At 46.6% G+C, this 23,960-nt stretch overlaps 2 protein-coding genes across 3 annotated transcripts in view; both read left to right on the top strand.

Annotated features, from left to right (window-relative positions):
• The first annotated feature begins 136 nt into the window (after nucleotides 1-136).
• Nucleotides 137-9,517, top strand: drc8 (dynein regulatory complex subunit 8). Its single transcript, XM_021574682.3, has 7 exons — nucleotides 137-288; nucleotides 435-519; nucleotides 666-738; nucleotides 1,076-1,155; nucleotides 6,613-6,655; nucleotides 8,434-8,500; nucleotides 9,234-9,517. Exons 1-7 carry the CDS (start codon nucleotides 264-266, stop codon nucleotides 9,350-9,352), a joined length of 492 nt encoding a protein of 163 aa, XP_021430357.1. The 5' UTR covers nucleotides 137-263; the 3' UTR covers nucleotides 9,353-9,517.
• A 5,801-nt stretch (nucleotides 9,518-15,318) lies between these two features.
• kif26ba (kinesin family member 26Ba) overlaps nucleotides 15,319-23,960 on the top strand; it is a 212,402-nt gene continuing 203,760 nt past the window's right edge. For both annotated transcript variants that reach the window (XM_036955054.2, XM_036955053.2), the window contains exons 1-2: nucleotides 15,319-15,871; nucleotides 16,311-16,706. In XM_036955054.2, the coding sequence (XP_036810949.2) occupies nucleotides 15,812-15,871; nucleotides 16,311-16,706 (456 nt within the window). In that variant the 5' untranslated portion in view covers nucleotides 15,319-15,811. The remainder of the gene's footprint in view (nucleotides 15,872-16,310; nucleotides 16,707-23,960) is intronic.

Raw genomic sequence — 23,960 nt, 5'->3', positions numbered from 1 at the left:
CCTTATCTCTGGCCATTTATATCTCTGACTGCTAAAATCAACTAGGGCCACATTCAGTTGCCAAACGTTGTCGAACGATAATGATAGAAATGCCTTGAATAGAGCCAACAGATTGCTTGGTCTACATCCGAGAGGCATGGCCAGTTCTATTTTACAAGTGTCTGCTGGAACTTTCCAAAACGTTGAGTCCTGCACTCGTTTAGAGTGGTCCTGCCAATCAAAAGCTATATATGGTGTCCTAGCAACAACAGTAAATAAAGAAAATGGCGGAAGACAAGGAAAGCGCAGGTATGAAATGGGCTTCAAAATCTATTTAAATAGTTGTTTTTTCGCTTTAACTTGTAGATACAGCTAGTTTGAGATACATTTGAAAGGTGGCACTAGTTTCAACTAACGACGGGCTTTTGATTTGTCTGTTGTATTTGCTGTTGTAGAGGCCATAGTATCGGAGGTCCACAAGAAGATCCGCGCTGCTTTTGATGTGTTTGACCACGAGTTCAACAAGACAGTGGATGTCAGGTGAGCAGAATGATATAGTCAGGCCCACTTAGACAGGCTTACAACAGACATGATACCAAATAGGCTTACAACACTGATTTAGGTTTATACAGTGTTGTATTATATGGTGGTGATGTTTTCACTCCGGTGCTGTGCTTCTGTCAAAGGGAGATAGGCACTATCATCCGCTCCCTAGGCTGCTTCCCTAACGAAGGGGAGCTACATGACGTCATAGCAGAGGTAAGGGCATCCTTTTGATCAGAGACATAATAACATAATAATAGTATACAGTATGTCATTTAGCAGATGCTTTTATCCAAAGCGGCTTACAGTCAACCGTGCATATGTACATGAACATAGAGAGGACAACAATGGGACATATTTAACTAAACAGGTATGGCTGGTTGTACTCTGTTTTCTCAAAGAATAAATGCAAAGGTAGAAGGGCGTTAGAAGCCAGGGGACAATCACGTAATGTAGAAGTAAAAAAAAAGGACCAACACTCACATATAGTAAATTCCCCAGAAATTTTGCTCCAATTCAGACCATAATATTTGTGAACAAACTCTTCCCCTAGATTGAGGAGGAGGAGCCAACAGGATACATCCGCTTTGAGAAGTTCCTCCCCACCATGACCAAGGTTCTAATGGAGCGCAAGTAAGAACATTGGAAAGAGGCATGCACAGAGTCTGCTGCATGGGGCTGTATCAGACAATGTAAGAACAAAGGAGAGAGAGCGGAAGAGGTAGAGAGTCATACAATCAGTTGAAACACATTGATCTCAGATAGACAGAGACAAACTGGAGGATCTGACTGTACTTGACTTGTCTGGCTGTCTGGGTAGTTTCTAGGAATTCCTAGAACTGGTGCTGTAGGTTTTTCTGGAAACACTGCCTCTGTTGCTACCTGTAAGAACACTTAGCTTAGATCAGTGTCTACACTCTAAGAAAAAATGGTTCCAAAAGGGTCCTTTGCTGTTCCCATAGGAGAACCCTTTTTGATTCCAGGTAGAACCATTTGGGGTTCCAGGTAGAACCATTTTGGGTTCCATGTAGAACCCTCAGTGGAAAGGATTCTATATGGAACCAACAATGGTTCTTTAAAGGGTTTTCCTATGGGGACAGCTGAAGAACCATTTTAGGTTCTAGATAACACCTTTTTTTTAAGAGTTGTGGTAAATCGTGGGATGTTGGGTTAAGCGTGCAGAGATGAACACAGAGACAGGGAGGTTCTAGTCAGAAAACATGACTTTACTAGGCAACAAAATAAACATTACAAAATAACTTAAGTTTGGCTTGGTCCTTCTTCTCAGATTCGGTTCCATGCCTTTCTCTCTGTCTCCCTCGCAGTGTGCCACAGTGCTCCCTTTATGTGGCCTGCATGACTGTGTCACACCCTGACCTTAGTATTCTTTGTTTTCTTTGTTATTTTGGTTAGGTCAGGGTGTGACATGGGTGATGTATGTGTTTTCGCCTTGTCTAGGGGTTTTGTATGTTTATGGGGGTGTTTTCCTATCTAGGTGTTTTTGTACGTCTATGGTGGGCCTAGATTGGTTCTCAATTAGAGGCAGCTGTCTATCGTTGTCTCTGATTGTTAAGAAGTATTCCCATTAAATATGGATTATCATCACGCTGCATCTTGGTCCTCCTCTCTTTCACCCAAAGACAATCGTTACAGACTGGTTGACACTCTCCCCTAATTACCTCTACTTGGGGCCATCAGCGTCGGGGTGCCCAGCCCGTGTACTCCCAGCAGAGGGAGCCAATGTCGCGGAACGGACCTCCCCTCTATCACCAACCTCCGGGGTAGACTTCCGGGATACTGCACACTGCCCTCCCCCCTTAGCCCTGACTGGGAGAGAGGTGTTCCCAGGGCTAGGTTTGCATCCCCCCGTGGTGAGGGTGTCCTCATTGCCGTGCTGTCCCCCCTACCTGTGGATGATAGAGAAAGAGAAACGCTGTAATGACAGAAACCAGCAGGTGATGCGATCATTCGTGTCCTTACTGCTTGCCATCCACACAAGGGGGGCATGGTCAGTAATCAGGGGGAAATTCCTCCCGAGGGGGTAATACTTAAAGGTGTCCAGCGCCCACTTCACGACGAGGCACTCCTTCTCGACAATCGAGTACTTCTCCCTCGGGAGGAGCTTCCTGCTGATATACATGATAGGGTGCTCCTCACCGTCCTGCTCTAAGGACAAGACGGCCCCTACCCCAGTTTCAGACGCGTCTGTCTGGACCAGGAGGTCTGTTGAGAAGCCCGGGGTGACGAGTACCGTGGGTGAACATAGCGTGTCCTTCAGGGCCTGGAATGCCGTCTCTGTGTCTTTCGTCCATCGCACCGTCTGGGGTAGGTGTGCCTTCGTTATGTCTGTGAGGGGAGAAGCTGTTGCAGCAAAGTTAGGTACAAATCGAGTGTAGTAGCCTGCTAACCCCAGGACCGACTTCACCTGCCTCTTGGTTGATTTTTCTGTTATTATTTTTTTATCCTGCCCAGATTCGATAGCCCAGGTACTCCACCTCAGCGTAGCCCAGGTTGCACTTGTGGGGGTTCGCGGTCAGCCCCGCATCCCTTAGCGCATCCACCGCGGCCTGTAACCTTACAGAGATGGGACTCCCAACTGTCACTGTGCACGATTATATAATCTAAATAAGCAGCAACGTACACACAGTGCATGAGTCGCTGAAAGCTCACTGGAGCCCTGTGGAGCCCGAAAGGAAGGACCCGGTAATGGTAGAGATGGAGATGGTCCAGGGAGAAGGTCCTTTGTCAGGTCCAGGGTGCTGACGTATCTTGCCTTCCCCAAGCGGTTGATCAGTTTGTCTACCTGGGGCATGGGGTAGGCGCTGAATTCACTGATCTCGTTCAGGCCCCGGAAGTTGTTGCAGAAGCGGACGGTTCCGTCTGGTTTTGGTACCAGCACCATAGGGCTAGACCACTCACTGTGGGACTCCTCCAGTGCCCCCATCTCTATCATTGTCATCACTTTCCACTGGACCGCTGCCCTCCGGGATTTTGGTATCCAGAATGGCTGTTCCCGCACTTTTTCTCCCGGACGTGTGTGGATATGATGTTCCACGAGATCCGTGCGGCTGGCACCTCGGAGAACATGGCCGTATTCCGCTGGACCAACTCTCGAAGCGCTTGCTGTTGTGTTGGGCTGAGGTCTTTCCCCATGGAAACTTCGAAAGAGGGCGGGTTCTGCTGTGGCTGGGTCCACATTGAGCACAGCGGCTCTCGTTCCTACCACTTCTTCAGTAGGTTCACATGGTAAAGCTGAAGGGGTTTTCTCCGCCCCGGTTGGCGGACCTTATAATTGATGTCTCCTACTCGCTCCACGATGTCGTAGGGCCTATGCCAAGTAGCCAGGAATTTGCTCTCCGTTGTGGGGATCAGCACCAAGACCTTCTCACCCGGGTGGAACTCTCGTTGTTGGGCCCCCTGGTTGTATACACGCTCCTGGGTATGTTGTGCCTGGGCCATGTGCTCCCTCACCACTGGCCAAATCACCGTCATCCTCTCCCTCATCTCCTCCATGTTTTCCACCACACTGCGAAGGGGGGTCGGTTGTTCCTCCCAGACCTCCTTGGCTAGGTCCAGCAGTCCGTGGGGCCGACGGCCATACAAGAGCTCAAAGGGGGAGAAGTGGACATTTGGGGTACCTCGCGCACGAGAACATCAGGTGGGGCAGCAGCTTGTCCCAGTGCCTCCTGTCTCTCTCGATGATCTTCTTCAGCATCTGCTTCCTGCGGAATACCCACCGTAAGAATAATTGGAAGAGCTCCTTTTGTCTCCCCATTGTGCTTTACTACCTGATACAATAAATGATGCTTGATGTCGAAGTGGGGGTAGCGCCACTCAGTTACCCCGGGTAATAGCATGCCGTCCACCACAATCACCTGGCCCCTCGCGTTCTGGAGGTTGAGGTCTTCTAACTGGGCTGTCCCGAACTGGCCTGTGAGGATTCCTGTGTCGGTCGGTCCGTCGAGTGCCTCCACCTCCATAAAGTGAAGCCAGAGGTCCTCCTCGGACGACGGCTCGCTTCCCGGCGTTGGGTCATCTCCCTCCTCCTGGTCCGACTCGGGCCCGGTGGACACCTCTCGTGGCGGGGAGTGGATTGCACAGATGACCATCCTTTTTCCTCTCCTGCCTACCTTGCGCACGCCTCCCCAGGTCCCTCCTCCACAGTGTCTGGAAGAGAGGGCAATCTCTAACGAGAATGGGCAAGGGCAGGTTAGGAACAGCCCCCACGTGCATCTGGCACTCCCCCCTTGGGGTGGTTAGCCGCACCGGCAATGTTGGGTACCTCTTCGTGTCCCATGTATACAGGACACTGATTTCTCCTCGCCCCCCGGTTCGTCTTTTCCCTCTCGTGTGAGCCACTGTGGTTGGGCCAGGGTCACCATGCTGCCAGAGTCCAGCAGAGCGCTGGTGTCGACGCCATCGATTCATACTGGAACCATCGGTGGGGCCGTCTCGGTGTGCGCCCAACAGGAGATGACACAACTCGCCATCCGGATTACCCCGGAGCTGGGGGATGCGGAAGGGAATGGACTCCTCCCGGCCGGGGAAGCGCCATGCGATGTCTCCTGGCTTGCCGCGCTCATAGCAGCGCCTCTGATCTAGGTCCAGCAGTGGATGTCGTCATCGGTTCGGGTTGACCTCCCGCTTCGCAGCTTTGGCTGGTTCCGTACGGGCCGCCTTCTGCCCCTCGCCTCTGTGCTTTTCTTCCCCCTCCCTGCGTCCACTCTCTCCGCCCAGGCACCTTTCAGCAAGTCCTGGGTGTTCTGGTAGGTTTCCACCGCAGTCAGCAATTCCTACAGGCTCTGGGGGTTCGTCGCCTTCCTCATCTAGTAGGGCAGGGCCCGAAGGTGCTGAGGGCCAGAAGGTACCTTATTGATTGTCGGGAGGGACGGTACGTTGGTCAGTAGCCATCCCTTGGTCAGGCGCACCAGGTCGCTCATCTGAGCGCAGGGGAGATGGTGGAGTCAAAGGCCCAGTCATGGACCAGTTGTGCACGGCGTGCGAGGATGAATAACGGCTCAGAATCTCACGTTTGAGTCTCTCATAATTTGCTGCCTGGTCGGCGTTCAAGTCGAAGTAGGCCTTCTGGGCCTTCCCGGAGAGATAGGGCGCCAAAAGGCTGGCCCACTCGGGCTTGGGCCACCCTTCCCTCTGTGCCGTCCTCTCGAAGGTGCACAAAAACGTCTCCAAGTCATCGTCCTCCATTTACTTAGCCAGAAACTTACTCATGAGCCATCCCACCCTTCAACTAGGCTACCTCCGTTACCAGTCTGTTTTGTTGGAGCTGCTCCTCCAGCGCTGGCTTCTGGAAAGCCTGTTGCTTCTGTTGGCTGAGTATAAACTGAGCCACCAGTTCCTCCATGGCAATCTCCGTACGCTCGACCCCACGGCACCCAAAGCTACTGAGGTGCCCGTATTCTCCACCATGTGTGGTAAACCGTTGGGTGTTGGGTTGAGCGTGCCGAGATGAACACAGAGACAGGGAGGTTCTAGTCAGAAAACACAACTTTATTAGGCAACAAAATTACCATAACAACAAAATAACCTAGGTTTGTCACTTCTCAAATGTGGCTCCTCTCTCTCTCTGTCTCCCTCGCGGTGTGCCACGGTGCTCCCTTTATGTGGTCTGCACAGCTGGTTGGCATTCTCCCCTAATTATCTCTACTTGGGACCGTCAGCGCCGTGGTACCCAGACCGTGTACTCCCAGCACAGGGAGCCAACGTCGCGGCACGTACCTCCCCTCGATCACCAACCCACAGGGTAGACCTCCCGGATTACCACAGAGTGTAGGGGGCAACTAAATCCTACTCCAAATACAGACAGAGTAGGTCTGTCCAGAAGGAGGAGGTATAGCTAATATAAGAGGTAGTCGTAACTCCCTGATAAATCATGCATAATGACCCTAACCTGTTCCTGCCTGGTCTCAGTTATAGATAAAAACTCTGTTGGCAGCACCTTTTACAAACATACTATGATTGATATAGTTGACTTACTTGCTGTAATGTTCTGTATGCGATTGTATGTGTGTGTGTGTAAAAGGTGTGTGTGTTCTGTAACTTCTTATCTGTGTGTGTGTGTGTACTCTGCAGGTTCCGGCCCATCCCAGAGGACCTTATGCTCCAGGCCTTTGAGGTAATGGACTGTATAGGTTCTGTATGTAGAGTGTGTTGGTTATCTATAGATTATCTTTGATTAATTCCCTCTATTGAAGACTGTGTAGGTTATCTTGGATTAATTCCCTCAATTGCAGACTGTATAGATCATCTTGTGTTAATTCCCTGCAGACTGTACAGTTGTGGCCAAAAGTTTTGAGAATGTTACAAATATTAATTTCCACAAAGTTTGCTGCTTCAGTGTCTTTAGATATTTTTTGTCAGATGTTACTATGGAATACTGAAGTATAATTACAAGCATTTCATAAGTGTCAAAGGCTTTTATTGACAATTACATGAAGTCAATATATGCAGTGTTGACCCTTCTTTTTCAAGTCCTCTGCAATCCTCCCTAGCATGCTGTCAATTAACTTCTGGGCAACATCCTGACTAATGGCAGCCCATTCTTGCATAATCAATGCTTGGAGTTTGTCAGACTTTGTGGGTTTTTGTTTGTCCACCCGCCTCTTGAGGATTGACCACAAGTTCTCAATGGGATTAAGGTCGGGGGAGTTTCCTGGCCATGGACCCAAAATATCGATGTTTTGTTCCCCGAGCCACTTAGTTATCACTTTTGCCTTATGGCAAGGTGCTCCATCATGCTGGAAAAGGCATTGTTTGTAACCAAACTGTTCCTGGATGGTTGGAAGAAGTTGCTCTCAGAGGATGTGTTGGTACCATTCTTTATTCATGGCTGTATTCTTAGGCAAAATTGTGAGTGAGCCCACTCCCTTGGCTGAGAAGCAACCCCACACATGAATGGTCTCAGGATGCTTTACTGTTGACTGACGAGCTTTTTTCCAAATGCCCCAAACAATCGGAAAGGGGATTCATCAGAGAAAATGACTTTACCCCAGTCCATTCCCTGTACCTTTTTCAGAATATCAGCCTGTCCCTGATGTTTTTCCTGGAGAGAAGTGGCTTCTTTGCTGCCCTTCTTGACACCAGGCCATCCTCCAAAAGTCTTTGCCTCACTATGCGTGCAGATGCACTCCACTGTGCTGCACTGTACTGGTGGGGCCCCGATCCCGCAGCTGAATCAACTTTAGGAGACGGTTCTGGCGCTTGCTGGACTTTCTTGGGTGCCCTGAAGCCTTCTACACAACAATTGAACCGCTCTCCTTGAAGTTCTTGATGATCTGATAAATGGTTGATTTAGGTGCAATCTTACTGGCAGCAATATCTTTGCCTTCAAAGCCTTTTTTTGTGCAAAGCAATGATGATGGCACGTGTTTCCTTGCAGGTAACCATGGTTGACAGAGGAAGAACAATGATTCCAAGCACCACCCTCCTTTTGAAGCTTCCAGTCTGTTATTCGAACTCAATCAGAATGAGTGATCTCCAGCCATGTCCTCATCAACACTCACACCTGTGTTAACGAGAGAATCACTGACATGATGTCAGCTGGTCTTTTTGTGGCAGGGCTGAAATGCAGTGGAAATGTTTTTTGGGGATTCAGTTAATTTGCATGGCAAAGAGGGACTTTGCAATTAATTGCAATTCATCTGATCACTCTTCATAACATTCTGGAGTATATGCAAATTGCCATCATACCAACTGAGGCAGCAGACTTCGTGAAAATTTATATTTGTGCCATTCTCAAAACTTTTGGCCACAACTGTATAGGTTACCTTGGGTTACCTCTATTGCAGCCTGTATAAGTAATCTTGGGTTAATGCAGACTGTATAGGATCATACCTTGGGTTCCCTCTATGATCGTCTTATTTGCTAAGAGGAAAAAACATCTCAAATTTGCAGGTTCTAGATAAGCAGAAAAAGGGACATTTGGAACTGGAGGAGCTCACAAAGTACATGACACAGGAAGGTAAGTTGAAAGCAACATAGAGCTCCTTACATAAAACCACAGAATCATTGGCCTGAAGTCACAAATATATCACATCTTGTCACTGTTTATTAACAGTTATGTGGGCTTTGTGTAAGGCAAGATGATATTACGCCCTCTAGTGGTCCAAGGTTTGGACAGACCGACACTGACAGATAACAATCCACTCTACAAGCATTATATGATTATATATCTCCCAGAACAGCAATACTGGGAGATATATAAAGTCTATGTTGACTTTAGTGTTCATTCTTACCGGTTTCCAGTGTGTTGGCTCCCTTGGACCTAGCATATGTACTTATGACTTATTAGTATGTAATGGATGCTCAGCTGGAGTGACATGCAGCATATAATGGTTCCTCAGAATCAACCTTGAGAAACCCTGCTAGGGGGTGGAAGTAGCCTCGAGGTTATAAAGGCAGTCTGGCAACTGCCATCAATACCTCAGGGGCCACCTACTGTTGTTACCTTGAGCAAGGCACACCCTAAACTTCTCCAGGGGTGCTTCTCTGTGGTTGACCCTGTGTGTGTGTGTGTGTGTGTGTGTGTGTGTGTGTGTGTGTGTGTGTGTGTGTGTGTGTGTGTGTGTGTGTGTGTGTGTGTGTGTGTGTGTGTGTGTGTATGGAGTGTTTGGTGCTGTGTTAGCAAATGTTTTGGTTGTCTCTGTATAATGGATCGACAAAGATCTATTGTGGGTATGTGTCCCTCTCTGCAGGAGAGCCCTTCACCCAGGAAGAGATGGAGGAGATGTTGTCAGCTGCAATGGACCCTGACAAGAACCTCATCTTCTACAAAGACTTTGTTAGCATGATGACCGTGGATGACCCCAGATAGACTCTCAATCACACACACACAAACATATTCACATTCCTGCTGGGAGTAATGACAAATGTAACCGTTGTCTTGCGTAATTGCTATATTGTTATAGTCTAATACAGAATATAATGTGGTATTGTAAATGTTTGCAGTGTCATAAACATTTTTGGGCTTATCGCCAAATATTGTACATCTCCCACTGTTGTGCTAGAGGCCTGGCCAACTCCAGTCTTCAGGGGCCTTATTGTTGTCACACTTTTTCCCCAGCCCCAGCTGACACACCTGACTCCAATAATCGACTAATCATGATCTTCAGATAAAAATGCAATTAGTTTAAATCAGGTGTGTTTGCTAGGGATGGGGAGAAGTGTGACACCAATCAGGCCCCAGAAGACTGGAATTACCCAGGCCTGTAACTAGACCTGCATGGCCAGGGCTGTAACTAGACCTGCATGGCCAGGCCTGTAACTAGACCTGCATGGCCAGGCCTGTAACTAGACCTGCATGGCCAGGCCTGTAACTAGACCTGCTTGGCCAGGCCTGTAACTAGACCTGCGTGGCCAGGCCTGTAATTAGACCATGCACGGGTTTATTGCCAAATATTCTCCCTCTGTTGTGCTAGGCCATGCAGTGAAACCAGATGGCGCTGTGTATCCATAAACAACATGCAACACCACGCTATATAAATCACTGCAGCAATATGCTTTCATTCACGACACCATCAGCACCACACCACCTTATGTGCATAATCATCGGAATGTGAAGCACAGATTAATTGAATGAGGATATTCATGAAAAGAACACAAATTAAATTGTTGTGTTCTGAGTAAAACCTCTCCAAGGAGTGGTTAAATAGCTTATTGCATAGACAAACCTTGTTTCTGTGGTGGTGGTGATGATGACGATGATGATGATCCAATTTTATTTGTCACACTCGCTGAATACAACAGGTGTCGAGTTAACTGTGAAATGCTTACTTTAAGAGCCCTTTCCCAACAATGCCAAGTTAAAAAGTATGAAAAGATTAGCAAAATAATATAGATATATACAGTACCAGTCTCTAGTTTGGACACACCTACTCATTCAATGTTTTTCTTTATTTTTACTATTTGGTGCAGCGGTCTAAGGCACTGCATCTCAGTGTTAGAGGCATCACTACAGACACCCTGGTTTGAATCCAGGCTGTATCACAACTGGCCGTGATTGGGAGTCCCATAGGGCGGCGCACAATTGGCCCAGCGCCGTCCGGGTTTGGCCGGTGTAGGCCGTCATTGTAAATAAGAATTTGTTATTAACTGACTTGCCTAGTTAAATAAAAGTTAAATATATATATATATATATATATTTTAAACTATGAAATAAGTAACCAAAAAAGTGTTTAACAAATCAAAATATATTTTCTATTTTAGATTCTTCAAAGTAGCCACCCTGTGCCTTGATGACAGCTTGGCACACTCTTGGCATTCTCTCAACCAGCTTCACCTAGAATGATTTTCCAACAGTATTGGGAGGAGTTCCCACATATGCTGAGCACTTGTAGGCTGCTTTTCCTTCACTCTGCGGTCCAACTCATCCCAAATCATCTCAATTGGGTTGAGGTCAGGTGATTGTGGAGGCCAAGTCATCTGATACAGCACTCAATCCCTCTCCTTCTTGGTCAAATAGCCCTTAGCCTGGAGGTGTGTTGGGTCATTGTCCTGTTGATAAACAAATGATATTCCCACTAAGTGCAAACCAGATGGGATGGCATATCGCTGTAGAATGCTGTGGTAGCCGTGCTGGTTAAGTGTGCCTTGAATTCTAAATTAATCACTGACAGTGTCACCAACAAAGCCCCCAACACCATCACACCTCCTCCTCCATGCTTCACGGTGGGAACCACACATGCAGAGATCATCCGTTCACCTACTCTTTGTCTCACAAAGACATGGTGGTTGGAACCAAAAATCTAAAATTTGGACTAATCAGACCAAAGGACAGATCTCCACTGTTCTAATGTCCATTGCTCGTGTTTCTTGGCCCAAGCAAGTCTCTTCTTCTTATTGGTGTCCTTTAGTAGTGGTTTCTTTGCAACAATTCGACCATGATGACCTGATTCATGCAGTCTCCTCTGAACAGTGGATGTTGAGATGTGTCTGTTACTTGAACTCTGTGAAGCATTTATTTGGACTGCAATTTCTGAGGCTGGTAACTCTAATGAACTTATCCTCTGCAGCAGAGGTAACTCTGGGTCTTCCTTTCATGTGGCGCTCCTCTTGAGAGCCAGTTTCATCATAGCACCTGATGGTTTTTGAGACTGCACTTTTTCCATATTGAACAGTCTATTACTTGGGTGACTGGAGTCTTTGAAAATGTTTAGGGCCTTCTTCTGACACTGTCTGGTATATAGGTCCTGGATGTCAGGAAGCTTGGCCCCAGTGATGTACTGGGCACTACGCACTACCCTCTGTAGCGCCTTGCGGTCAGATACCAAGCAGTTGCCGTGATGCAGCCAGTGAAGATGCTCTCAATGGTGCAGCTGTATAACTTTTTGAGGGTCTGAGTGCCCATGCCAAATCTTTTCAGCCTCCTGAGGGGGGAAGTTGTGCCCTCTTCACGACTGTGTTGGTGTGTTTGGACCATGACAGGTCCTTTGTGATGTGGACACTGAGGAACTTGAAGCTCTCGACCCACTCCACTACAGCCACATCGATGTGAATCGGGGTGTGCTCGGCCCTCCTTTTCCTGTAGTCCACAATGAGTTCCTTTGTCTTGCTGACATTGAGGGACCGGTTGTTGTCCTGGCACCACATTGCCAGATCTCTGACCTCCCTGTAGGGTGTCTCATCATCCTGAGGGGCCCCTGTGTTGAGCATCAGCGTGGCGGATGTGTTGTTGCCTACCCTCTCCACCATGGGGCTGCCCGTCAAGGAATTCCAGGATCCAGTTGCAGAGGGAGGTGTTTAATCCCAGGGTCCTTAGTTTAGTGATGAGCTTGGAGGGCACTATGGTGCACTGAGCTGTAGTCAATGAACAGCATACTCACGTAGGTATTCCTTTTGTCCAGGTGGGAAAGGCCAGTGTGGAATGCAATAGAGATTGTGTCATCTGTGGCTGTGTTGGGGCGGTATGCGATTTGGATTGGGTCCATGGTGTCTGGGATGATGGTGTTGTTGTGAGCCATGACCAGCCTTTCAAAGCATTTCATGGCTACAGATGTGAGTGCTACGGGTCAATAGTCATTAGGACAGGTTACCTTGGCATTCTTTTTTTAATTTTTTAATTTTTTAAAATTTTACCCCTTTTTCTCCCCAATTTCGTGGTATCCAATTGTTGTAGTAGCATTGCTACAACTCCCGTACGGGCTCGGGAGAGACGAAGGTTGAATGTCATGCGTCCTCCGATACACAACCGTACTGCTTCTTAACACAGCGCGCATCCAACCCGCACCAATGTGTCGGAGGCTACACCGTGCACCTGGCAACCTTGGCTAGCGCGCACTGCGCCCGGCCCGCCACAGGAGTCGCTGGTGCGCGATGAGACAAGGAGATCCCTACCGACCAATCCCTCCCTAACCCGGACGACGCTAGGCCAATTGTGCGTCGCCCCACGGACCTCCCCGTCGCGGCCGGTTACGACAGAGCCTGGGCGCGAACCCAGGGACTCTGATGTGACAGCTGGCGCCCTCTGATGTGACAGTACAGCGCCCTTAACCACTGCGCCACCCGGGAGGCCACCTTGGCATTCTTGGGCACAGGGACTATGATGGTCTGCTTGGAACACAGTTATTACAAACTCGGTCAGGGAGAGGTTGAAAATGTCGACGAAGACACTTGCCAGCTGGTCAGCGCATGCTCTGAGTACGTGTCCTTGTAATCCATCTGGCCCTGCAGCCTTGTGAATGTTAAACGGTTTAAAGGTCTTACTCACATCAGCTACGGAGAGCGTGACCACACAGTCGTCCGGAACAGCTGGTGCATGCATGGTTCAGTGTTAATTGCCTCGAATTGAGCATAGAAGGTATTTAGCTCGTCTGGTAGGCTTGCGTCACTGGACAGCTCGCAGGTGGGTTTCCCTTTGTAATCTGGGATAGTTTGCTAACTCTGCCACCTCCAGTTTTTTTTTTTTTTTTAATGTTTTTATTTTACCTTTATTTAACCAGGTAGGCAAGTTGAGAACAAGTTCTCATTTACAATTGCGACCTGGCCAAGATAAAGCAAAGCAGTTCGACACATACAACAACACAGAGTTACACATGGAGTAAAACAAACATACAGTCAATGATACAGTATAAACAAGTCTATATACGATGTGAGTAAATGAGGTGAGATAAGGGAGGTAAAGGCAAAAAAGGCCATGGTGGCAAAGTAAATACAATATAGCAAGTAAAACCTGGAATGGTAGATTTGCAGTGGAAGAATGTGCAAAGTAGAGAGAAATAATAGGGTTCAAAGGAGCAAAATAAATAAATACAGTAGGGAAAGAGGTAGTTGTTTGGGCTAAATTATAGATGGGCTATGTACAGGTGCAGTAATATGTGAGCTGCTCTGACAGCTGGTGCTTAAAGCTAGTGAGGGAGATAAGTGTTTCCAGTTTCAGAGATGTTTGTAGTTCGTTCCAGTCATTGGCAGCAGAGAACTGGAAGGAGAGGCGGCCAAAGGAAGAATTGGTTTTGGGGGTGACCAGAGAGATATACCTGCTGGAGTGCGTGCTACAGGTGGGTGCTGCTATGGTGACCAGCGAGCTGAGATAAGGGGGGGACTTTACCTAGCAGGGTCTTGGCGTTTGGCGACCAGAATGAAGCGAGGGCCAGCCAACGAGAGCGTACAGGTCGCAATGGTGGGTAGTATATGGGGCTTTGGTGACAAAACGGATGGCACTGTGATAGACTGCATCCAATTTATTGAGTAGGGTATTGGAGGCTATTTTGTAAATGACGTCGCCGAAGTCGAGGATCGGTAGGATGGTCAGTTTTACAAGGGTATGTTTGGCAGCATGAGTGAAGGATGCTTTGTTGCGAAATAGGAAGCCAATTCTAGATTTAACTTTGGATTGGAGATGTTTGATGTGAGTCTGGAAGGAGAGTTTACAGTCTAACCAGACACCTAGGTATAAAATGAGCATCAGCGCCGGTGTAGTAGGATTCGATCTTGGTCCTGTATTGCCACATTGCCTGTTTGATGGTTTGTCTGAGGGTGTAGCGGGATTTCTTATAAGCGTACGGATTAGTGTCCCACTCCTTGAAAAGGGCCGCTGTAGCCTTTTGCTCAGTGCAGATGTTGCCTATGACTTCTGGTTGGGATATGTACGTACGGTCACTGTGGGGAAGACGTCGTCGATGCACTTATTAATGACACCGGTAATCGATGTGGTAAATTCCACAATGCCATAGGATGAAACCCGGAACATATTCCAACCTGTGCTAACGAAACAGTCAAGTAGCTTAGCATCCACTTAATCGGACCACTTCCATATTGAGCACTTGACTGGTACTTCCTGTTTGAGTTTTTGCTTGTAAACAGGACTTAGGAGGATAGAGTTATGGTCAGATTTTTTTTCAAGTGGGGGGCGAGGGAGAGCTTTTTATGTGTCTCAGTGTGTGGAGTAAAGGTGATATACAGTTTTTTCTCCTATAGTTGCACAGGTGACATGCTGGTAGAAATTCTGTTCAACGGATGATGATGATGATGATGATGAGTATTTATGAATTATGTTACTGATTAGGCCTAAACCTTTTTGATCCAACTGAACATACCACCTCTGCACCAGATACTTTTAATGCAATCTTGCAACCATAACCATCGTCAGCTGTAGGCCTACTACATCCCTCTCTAGTCATCATTTACTCCCTCCAAAAGTTAACATAGGACAAATGAGCTGGCACGTGTCAGTCAACAAAGCATTGATTCACTATTGGTCCGCCAGCGAGGAAGGGGCAGAGAGCACCCTCCCCCAGCCAGATGTGCGCAAGCATCTATCTATCTCCAGTCGGCACCTCTGGCTTCAGATGAGCCTCCTGCAGGCAGGCACACGGACAGCCAGAGGAATACCACAGCTGTGCCTCTGCCTCTGACTCTACCGCGCTGCAGACGCGCGTCCCCACTGTCTACGCTGAGCCTGTGCAGCAGCAGCAGCATTCACTCTGCTACCGCCCTGCTTGTTGTATTTCGTCGCTCCCAGAAAGAGAAACCCGTCTGTACCCCACTCATACAGGCGGACCTGTTCACATTTTCACTGTGGATTTTACATCTTTACAGGAGACTGTGGATTGGAACTAATTATTGCGCGTATTGGATACATTTGAGCGGAATCACTGTTAGGTTATTGTTTTTCAAGGTTGGAGACCGTATGCTATATTGATATCTAATCTGCGTGATATTGGTTAATGATTGAGAAGCACGCGGAGGGGCGTGGAATTCATTGACTTCGATTTTGTCTCCTTGTGTGTAAAACAACCGAGATATTTTCTCCCCACTCCTCCCTTCCCTCACCTTCAGCATGACTTCTCTGTCTGGGACCAAAGAGAGGTCTGTGACCAGCAGGAGCAGAAAATACGGGGTTAGTAGCCTAGTCTATTTTTCTACTTTATGTGGAGTGGATGATTACATCAGTAACACTAGCAACAACAGTGAAAAGTGTAGCAGAGCTCTCGTTTATTCCATCAGAGCAGTAGGGGTATGCCATAATGTTTGCTACAGGTTTGAATGCCGTTGGCAATTCATTAGGCTACTGCGGCGAAGCGGGTAGTCTAGCTAGGGAACGCAACAGTAAACAGATAGATAGATCACACTCACCTTTAGTTTTTGTAGGCTAATGCTTTTAGACATTTTTGTTCAAACTGTTTGTTTCCTACGTGGGTTTTTGCATCTCTGCCATTTAGCCAATAAAGTATTATACCATGGACCGAGTTGTGCTTCTAGTGAGTTATTGTTTGTCTCCTCAATTTAAATCAAATGTTACCTTAAAGGTAGGATTGTCTTTATGGTGCTCCCCACAGATTACCGACACCTCTCCGACAAAATCAGCCTCCTTCTCCCCGGAGACATGGTACAGAAAGGCCTATGAGGAGTCCCGGACCAGCAGCAGACCCGCTCCAGAGGGAGTTGGCTCCATGCCTAGCTCCACAGGCACCCCCTCCCCAGGATCTGGCACCTCTTCCCCGGGCTCTTTCTCTGGTTCCCCCGGGACCATATCCCCAGGGATCGGGACCTGTTCTCCCGGGTCTCTGGGTGGATCGCCAGGTTTCGGTACAGGTTCGCCCGGCTCTGGCAGCGGGAGTTCCCCTGGTTCTGAGAGAGAGAGGGGGATATGGTGTGAGAACTGCAACGCCCGGCTGACAGAGCTGAAGAGGCAGGCGCTGAAGCTGCTGATTCCCGGCCCCTACTCCAGCAAGGTAAGCCGAGTTAGATGCACTGCTGCCCGGCTATAGCAGCCTCTGAATCTGGCGACGGGCGACCCATAGGCATCATACGGGCGACCCATAGGCATCATACGGGCGACCCATAGGCAAAGACCATAAGACATCACTATGGTGTAAGACAGGGTTTCCAAAACTTGGGCCTTGCCCGAGGGGCCGAGTTTGGGAAACCTGGTGTACTATTCTATTCTGTGTCCATCTGAAGGAGGCATGAAACGAGAAGTGAGTTGGATAATGGTATAGTCATAGATCTAACTGTAGGCATACTTTTCTGTTTGGCTGTGTTGTGCCTGGGCTGAAGAGCCAGAGAGGCTGCCCATGGGGAAAAGCTCAGCTCAGAGGCAAACAGCCTTGTCCCTGTTGCTCGTTCAATAGCTGGCATTATGCCAAAAAAACGATTTTATGATGATGTACATACAATTCAATCAGCTGTTTCTAAAGTTTAAATCCATCAGTAGCATTTGCTTCATTACACATTGTTGTGGATAGGGATTAATAAAGGCCTGGTGGATTATTGCCATTCTAGTTGTTTTCTGTTTCCATGGATGGGTTATTTTCTGTTGATAGAACCCTTTGGCCACACATTCTTTCCTTCTGAATCCAGATAAATGAACGCCATGGCTTTTAATATACTGTATGAGGTGCATACATCATCTTTCTAGTGTGTGTGTGTGTGTGTGTGTCTGCGCTCGTGCGTAAAGAAGGTTCTCTCGCTGTAAAGCGCAATGGGCCTTTACACTTGATTGTGTGATTTTTTTTTTCCTTTTCTTTTGTTTTTGTTGTTGAGCATATTGGGGATTTCAGGCGGCCTTGCCAAGTTCTGTGCATTGCCAAGAGTCTAGGCCCTAAAGAGTGATGAATGCAGCCCCTTGGGGAGGGAGTTATTGGGTAACAAATAACAGCATTCTGCCCGGCACAGCACACATACTGTAAACCCAGAGTGAACAGAGGACATGCGTCATGACCCTGACTGCTGTGAAAAGCCCGCAGGGGGAGGGGAAGTAGTGGTGGGATGATCCCAATTAAAACCAATAAAAATGAGATCAGGTTCAACTCCCATGGTGCGTAATTGTCCCATTCATAAATGGGTATATTCTAAGTGGATGCAGAGCACTCATAAACTCAACTTTTCTCTGGACCATCTCCCCATTCCAGCCTATCCTAACCTTCATGGTCTGAACATAAAAGTTGTAATGTTTTTACCCTGATATTTGAGAACGAGCGTGGTTGTTGAATTATTATTATTATTTTATTTAACTAGGCAAGTCAGTTAAGAAAAAAATATTATTTTACATTGATAGCCTACCAGGGAACAGTGGGTTAACTGCCTTGTTCAGGGGCAGAACCACAGATGTTTACCTTGTCAGCTCGGGGATTCAATCCAGCCAAATTTCGCTTATTGGCCCAACGCTCTAACCACTAGGCTACCTGCCGCCTCATAGTCTGCCATTCCAGGGTGGTTGTATCTACAGTTATCTCTACCTGTCTGATGGCAAGAGATCCAGGCTGGGTGTATCTACAGAAGGCCCTACCTGTCTGATGGCAAGAGATCCAGGCTGGTTGTATCTACAGAAGGCCCTACCTGTCTGATGGCAAGAGATCCAGGCTGGTTGTATCTACAGAAGGCCCTACCTGTCTGATGGCAAGAGATCCAGGCTGGTTGTATCTACAGAAGGCCCTACCTGTCTGATGGCAAGAGATCCAGGCTGGTTGTATCTACAGAAGGCCCTACCTGTCTGATGGCAATAGAGGAGGTCACTGTGAGAGGTGCTTGTTTACTGTAGTCACTGCGGTCAGTGCACAGATGATGAGTTAGTGGTAGGCCAATAGAGCAGTCCCCAGCGTGGACACAAGTGGTGCACCAGACAGCTGGAGCCTATGGAGATCAGGAGCTCACCGATCAGGACAGACAACCAAGTGTTAACAGATTTCTATTACAATCATAGTGGAACTGGGAGAAACCATCATGTTTGGGACAATTTCATCACCTATACAAAACCCCCCTATCCAACATCTGAATCTGGACTAGGACAATTCATTGTTTTATTGAGTTATTTAGTAGAAATGGTACAGGATGTTGGTATGGTCCCCTGGAAGCTGCATGGTATTAAAGAGGGTGGGAGAATATCAGTGTTTAGTCCTGTGTGCATGTTTGTGTATGGGTTCAGATAGAGTTGACCTCTTTCTCAGCCTCCATTACATAGTGGTAATTGGCAAGCTTGTCAGTATATAGTATTATAGTAGATTATAGGGTGAATGTTTGGCACTCTCCCGGGGAATTACACTTAGCAGGTAAAGTCTTTCACATAGAATGAGAATAGGACTGACATTACAAACTTTTCCTGGGCAGCCAGGAAGTAGGGGTGCTGAGGGTGCTGCAGCACCCCTGAAAAATCACAATTAAAAAATGATTCAAATATTATTTTTTCCTTTTTTTTTAATCATCAAAATGACTGCTCTTCCAATGATAATTATGATGGTGATGATAAGCATCAACTGTTTTAAATGGCCCACTCGATATGCAAAGCCACTTGATGTAGATTGGGAGCTGGGGTGCTGCCAGCGCTGGCGCTGCAGATGGATCTATCGGTCCACTAATACAGGACTATAAAATGCACTAGGCAGTTATATTGATGATTTGTGTAAAGGGACGTTGGTAGACTTTATTTGCTGGTTGAGCTCTCTGGCTCGGAACTTTCTGTTCTTATCAGGAACAAGATGCATAACTAGAATGGTTTGAAATCATTCATTCTCATCATTGGGACAAAGTGTTCTGTTATTATTGATTGGGCCTTGCGATAGACTACCATCCTCTCCAGGGGGTGTACTTGTACATACATCTCACGCAACAGAAACAGAAGATAGGCTGCTGCCCTATGAACTGTTCTGGCTCAGACGAGGCTATTATGGGGAGAGAGGGAGGTTGACCTGAGGGTTGTTGTTTGGGCAAATCTGTGTTGTTCTGACAAGAACAGGACTGGTAGATGCTAAGTCTCTCGGAGAGGACAGGGACATGGGTTCAGTCCCAAATTGCACCCTATTCCCTATAGTGCACTACTTTTCAACAAAGCCCTATGGAACCGGTCAAAAGTAGTGCACTAAAGTGAAAAGGGTACCATTTGGGATGCAGGCATGATACGTCTGCTTCTGCTTCCTGTTCCCTCCTCTGACAGAACCAGCAGACATTAGTGTTCTTATGCTAATCATGACCTTCACAGAGCCACTGTGGGGAGACCTGGTTCTCAGTCTCTGCTGTTGGCTTCCAGTGAGCGTGCTGAGCGTACAAACACAAACACACAGGGGGGGCACAGAAATGACATCGCACAGTTGAAGGGTGCAGCAACGGGGTCGATGTTAGAAAATGTCACTTTCTGAAATCTGTCACTGCCGTGTGTGTCCTCGAGGCTCTGGGTTGGAGGGCGATGGATGGAGAGAAAAGAAAGAGAAGAAAAAAGGAAAGAAAGGGATTAAGTGTGGCCTAATTGCATGACTACAGGTACAGCAGAGCAGAGAAGGGTCTCTGTTTCTGATGGATTTCATGGATTGATGGTGAATCTTTTTCCTCCCCCATTCTCCCCTTCCATTCATAATGGAGGGATCTGAACTCATAGTGTGTCTTTTCCTTTCTTTTTGTTTGAAGTGGATGTGTTAGTTTGCTGTGCTTCAGGTTTCAGACGTTGTGTTAGCTTACACCTTTTATGACCGACCAGCCAGCTGCAGGAGAGAGGAGGAGGAGGAGGAGGAGGATGGGAGGAGGGGAGGAGGACGGCTATCAAAGAAAAATGGGGATAGAGATTGTATGGGAGGAAGGAGAGAAATGTAAGACTAGAGGGCGGTAAGAAGGGAAGGAATGGACCGTAGAGGCTATGTCAGTTAGGAAAACAGGAGGGAAGGAGGGGGGATGGAGGGAGACAATAAGGGAGGACAGGGGTCAGGGAATAGAAGTAGATGTCAGTGACACTGCATGGGAGGATTTTTATAGACACACTTGTAGCTGGAGGCTCAGCGAAAAATCTGGTAACACAGTTGAAGTTATTTAAGACCTAGTTCCTGTGTGTACGCGTGTAACCCTCAACCACCTACGGCCAAATTGTAACTAGTTCGTGGTCTGTTCTTGGTTAGTCAGGTTCAGCTCAATAAAGTGGGTCAGAGTGTGGGTGTGCGCATGTGTGAGTATGAGCCGTAAGGGAAATGTACAAGTAGGCGTGTCCCTGGCTCAGATCCCAGTTTAGGGAGGTTTTACTTCTGTTACTCACTCCCATGTAACACACAGTGCCACTGCCTGACCAGCCAGGTTGATCAAGATCTACTGGGAAATTCCATGTCTTTCCAGGTAAGCGGCCACTAGGGGCAACGGTGAGCGCTATTACCAACAAGTAGGCTTGTGTTTTGCTAGGGCGTTGGGGATGGCGGATGGGCGTAAGCCACGAGCTCTGACTCCGAGGGTTGCGTGTTCAATCCTAGTTCTAGGCACTTGTTATATATTTTTTAACCCTATCACAAACCTTAACCATTAACTTAACCATTTGTTGGAATGAATGCCTAAACATAAAGGAACATTCCACAGCTTGTCTCCACGACTCCACAGCAAGTTGTTAGTGGCCCTAGTTATCCAATTGCCCGTAAGTGTTTAACAAAAATTGAGCGAGTAAGCTATAATATAGCCTTTTATCAAACCAGGAAGGAATTTGTTAGAATTATGAGATTACTACAGCTTCCATGATGCTTTGCGTCTGGAAGGCAGGTATGGGGAGGAGTGTCTAAGCTAGATGGGTGCTAGCTCTAAACCACCAGGTGGAACTTAAAAATCAATCTAATACCGATACACAACGGCAATGTACTCAACAGCACTATATTAAATAATGCCATTATAACAACATTAGCTAGCAGGGGCAAAACACTTACTCTGTCTGCTTAGCCCCACAGGTTTATTCTGTCTTCTCCAGCCTTTACTGTCTGGGCAGTATCCACATAGTCAATAATCACGAGAGCCTCCCCCAGCTTTGTTGCTGCTCGTGTTTTTGTTTGTTTACGCATGGATTTTTGTCAATATAAGGGACTACTTTCACTCGGGATGGGCTACTGAATATTACATTTCCAACTGGTTTGTGCCCTCAAAATTCTGTCCTCATGCACCGAAATATTTGCGGAAGGACGCCGTCCACAACTATGAGTCAGTCTACTAGCTGGGACTATGGAGCTGTACACTGGAGGAGAAGGGGGAGGCGCACCAGGGCTGTTGTGTGCTTTAGGAGACTGGGCCTCCGTGCTTCGCTCCCTGGCTTGTTCCTCTCCAACATGTGTTCACTCACCCAAAAAGCGGACAAACTAATCAATCAGCCTATACTCTGTTACGCTTTATGTGTACTGTTCCAAAATGGTATTCTCCCACTTGGGAAAAATTGTTTGAATCTACATTTTCCACATTTCAACCAAAAAACATTGAATCAACCTGGAAAACTGATTGGATTTGCAAAAAGTCATCAACGTCAGTCATCAACGTCAGTCATCAACGTCAGTCATCAACGTCAGTCATCAACGTCAGTCATCTACGTCAGTCATCTACGTCAGTCATCTACGTCAGTCATCAACGTCAGTCATCAACGTCAGTCATCAATGTAAGTCATCAACGTCAGTCATCAACGTCAGTCATCAACGTCAGTCATCAACGTCAGTCATCAACGTAAGTCATCAACGTCAGTCATCAACGTCAGTCATCAACGTCAGTCATCAACGTCAGTCATCAACGTCAGTCATCAACGTCAGTCATCAACGTAAGTCATCAACGTCAGTCATCAACGTCAGTCATCAACGTCAGTCATCAACGTAAGTCATCAACGTCAGTCATCAACGTCAGTCATCAACGTCAGTCATCAACGTCAGTCATCTACGTCAGTCATCAACGTCAGTCATCAACGTCAGTCATCAACGTAAGTCATCAACGTCAGTCATCAACGTAAGGGCAATTCATATTGTTTTTACCCAACTTTTAACCTAAATCCAATGGCACGGTGAATACATTTTTTATTTCACATTGAATTCATGTTAATTGACAATTCAACCAAATGTAAATCAAAACTAAATGTTGAACTGACTTCTGTGCTCAGTGGAACGTGCCTTGTCTCTTCCGGGTATGTGTTAATGTACTCTGATCATTCAACAATCCTTGATGAAGTTGTAATCGTCCAACTCTGACAGTAATAACGAGAGAAGCTCTACTGACTGACACAGAACTACATGCTCATGGCTGTTTAACTAGGAACACACTCTTTTTTTCCAATTCCCCACATGGGGATGGGACAAGCGGAGATCAACCTCACTTCTCCCTGAAGCCTGTTGTCGTTGTCAAAAAACACGTGATAAGCCCCAAATAAGTCGCTGAGGGTAAAATCTTGTCCTACATGTTCATAATGTGTTCTGGACAACAATGTTATGGAAACTAATGTCCGGAACGTTCCTTTAACTGTGGAGTTGTTTTTGTTTAAACCTATCCCAAACCTTAACTCCTAAACGTAACCTTTCTTAATCTGACGTTTATGGACAGAAGTTGGATTCTGCAGTGAGACTGTGAGAGCTTGTAATAAATTTTAAAAAATCCTCTTGGATCACTGAGATTTTTTATTTCATAGTTATTATGTTTTTTGATCAGGTATGATGGATTTTACCACAATTTCCACGAAACGTTCAGTCCAAAAAAGTCATAAATAAATCAATTTGTAATACTTTTGAACATTTCTGCCTTAATGAAAAGGGCTGTGTTTAAACATAACACTGAAAAAATATATATTTAAAATTAAATTATAGAATGTAATATTTTTCCCATTGTTAGCTGTTTCTGTAATGAGAAGGCCAAGTGGGGTAAAGGGGGTGTTTTTAGAAGAAGAACCTCATTCTGAAGGTTATAAGCAAATACATTCACTTAACTTTTACTACTACTACTCTTGATGATGGGTGAAAACAACTTCATAACAACAATGATTGAGTGTTACGGTAATGAGACACATGTCCACAAACACTGTGTTTGTACGTAATACATATTATAGTTTAATGTAAACTTAAACTAGTATACATCGTTTATGATTTACGAACAAACTACTACAGCAACACATTTGTATTTTATTAAATGACCAGATAATTTAAATTGGATGCATTTGGGTACTGAGAATTTGGGGTGAAAATGAAAAAAATTCAAGCTAAAATGTATTTAAAATAAGACACTTTGCAAAAACT

Source organism: Oncorhynchus mykiss, chromosome 19 (genome assembly GCF_057628025.1).
Source record: "Oncorhynchus mykiss isolate SJ-2025 chromosome 19, ASM5762802v1, whole genome shotgun sequence".
In the NCBI taxonomy this organism is placed as follows: Eukaryota; Metazoa; Chordata; class Actinopteri; order Salmoniformes; family Salmonidae; genus Oncorhynchus; species Oncorhynchus mykiss.
Note: the sequence above shows the minus strand (reverse complement) of the source record. Positions and strands in the feature narration are given on the sequence as shown.

Coding starts and splice junctions, on each gene's coding strand:
- drc8 (XM_021574682.3), top strand. CDS start 264: ATGGCGGAAGACAAGGAAAGCGCAG. Junction 520..665: donor AACAAGACAGTGGATGTCAG/GTGAGCAGAATG, acceptor CTTCTGTCAAAG/GGAGATAGGCACTATCATCC. Junction 8,501..9,233: donor AAAGTACATGACACAGGAAG/GTAAGTTGAAAG, acceptor CCCTCTCTGCAG/GAGAGCCCTTCACCCAGGAA.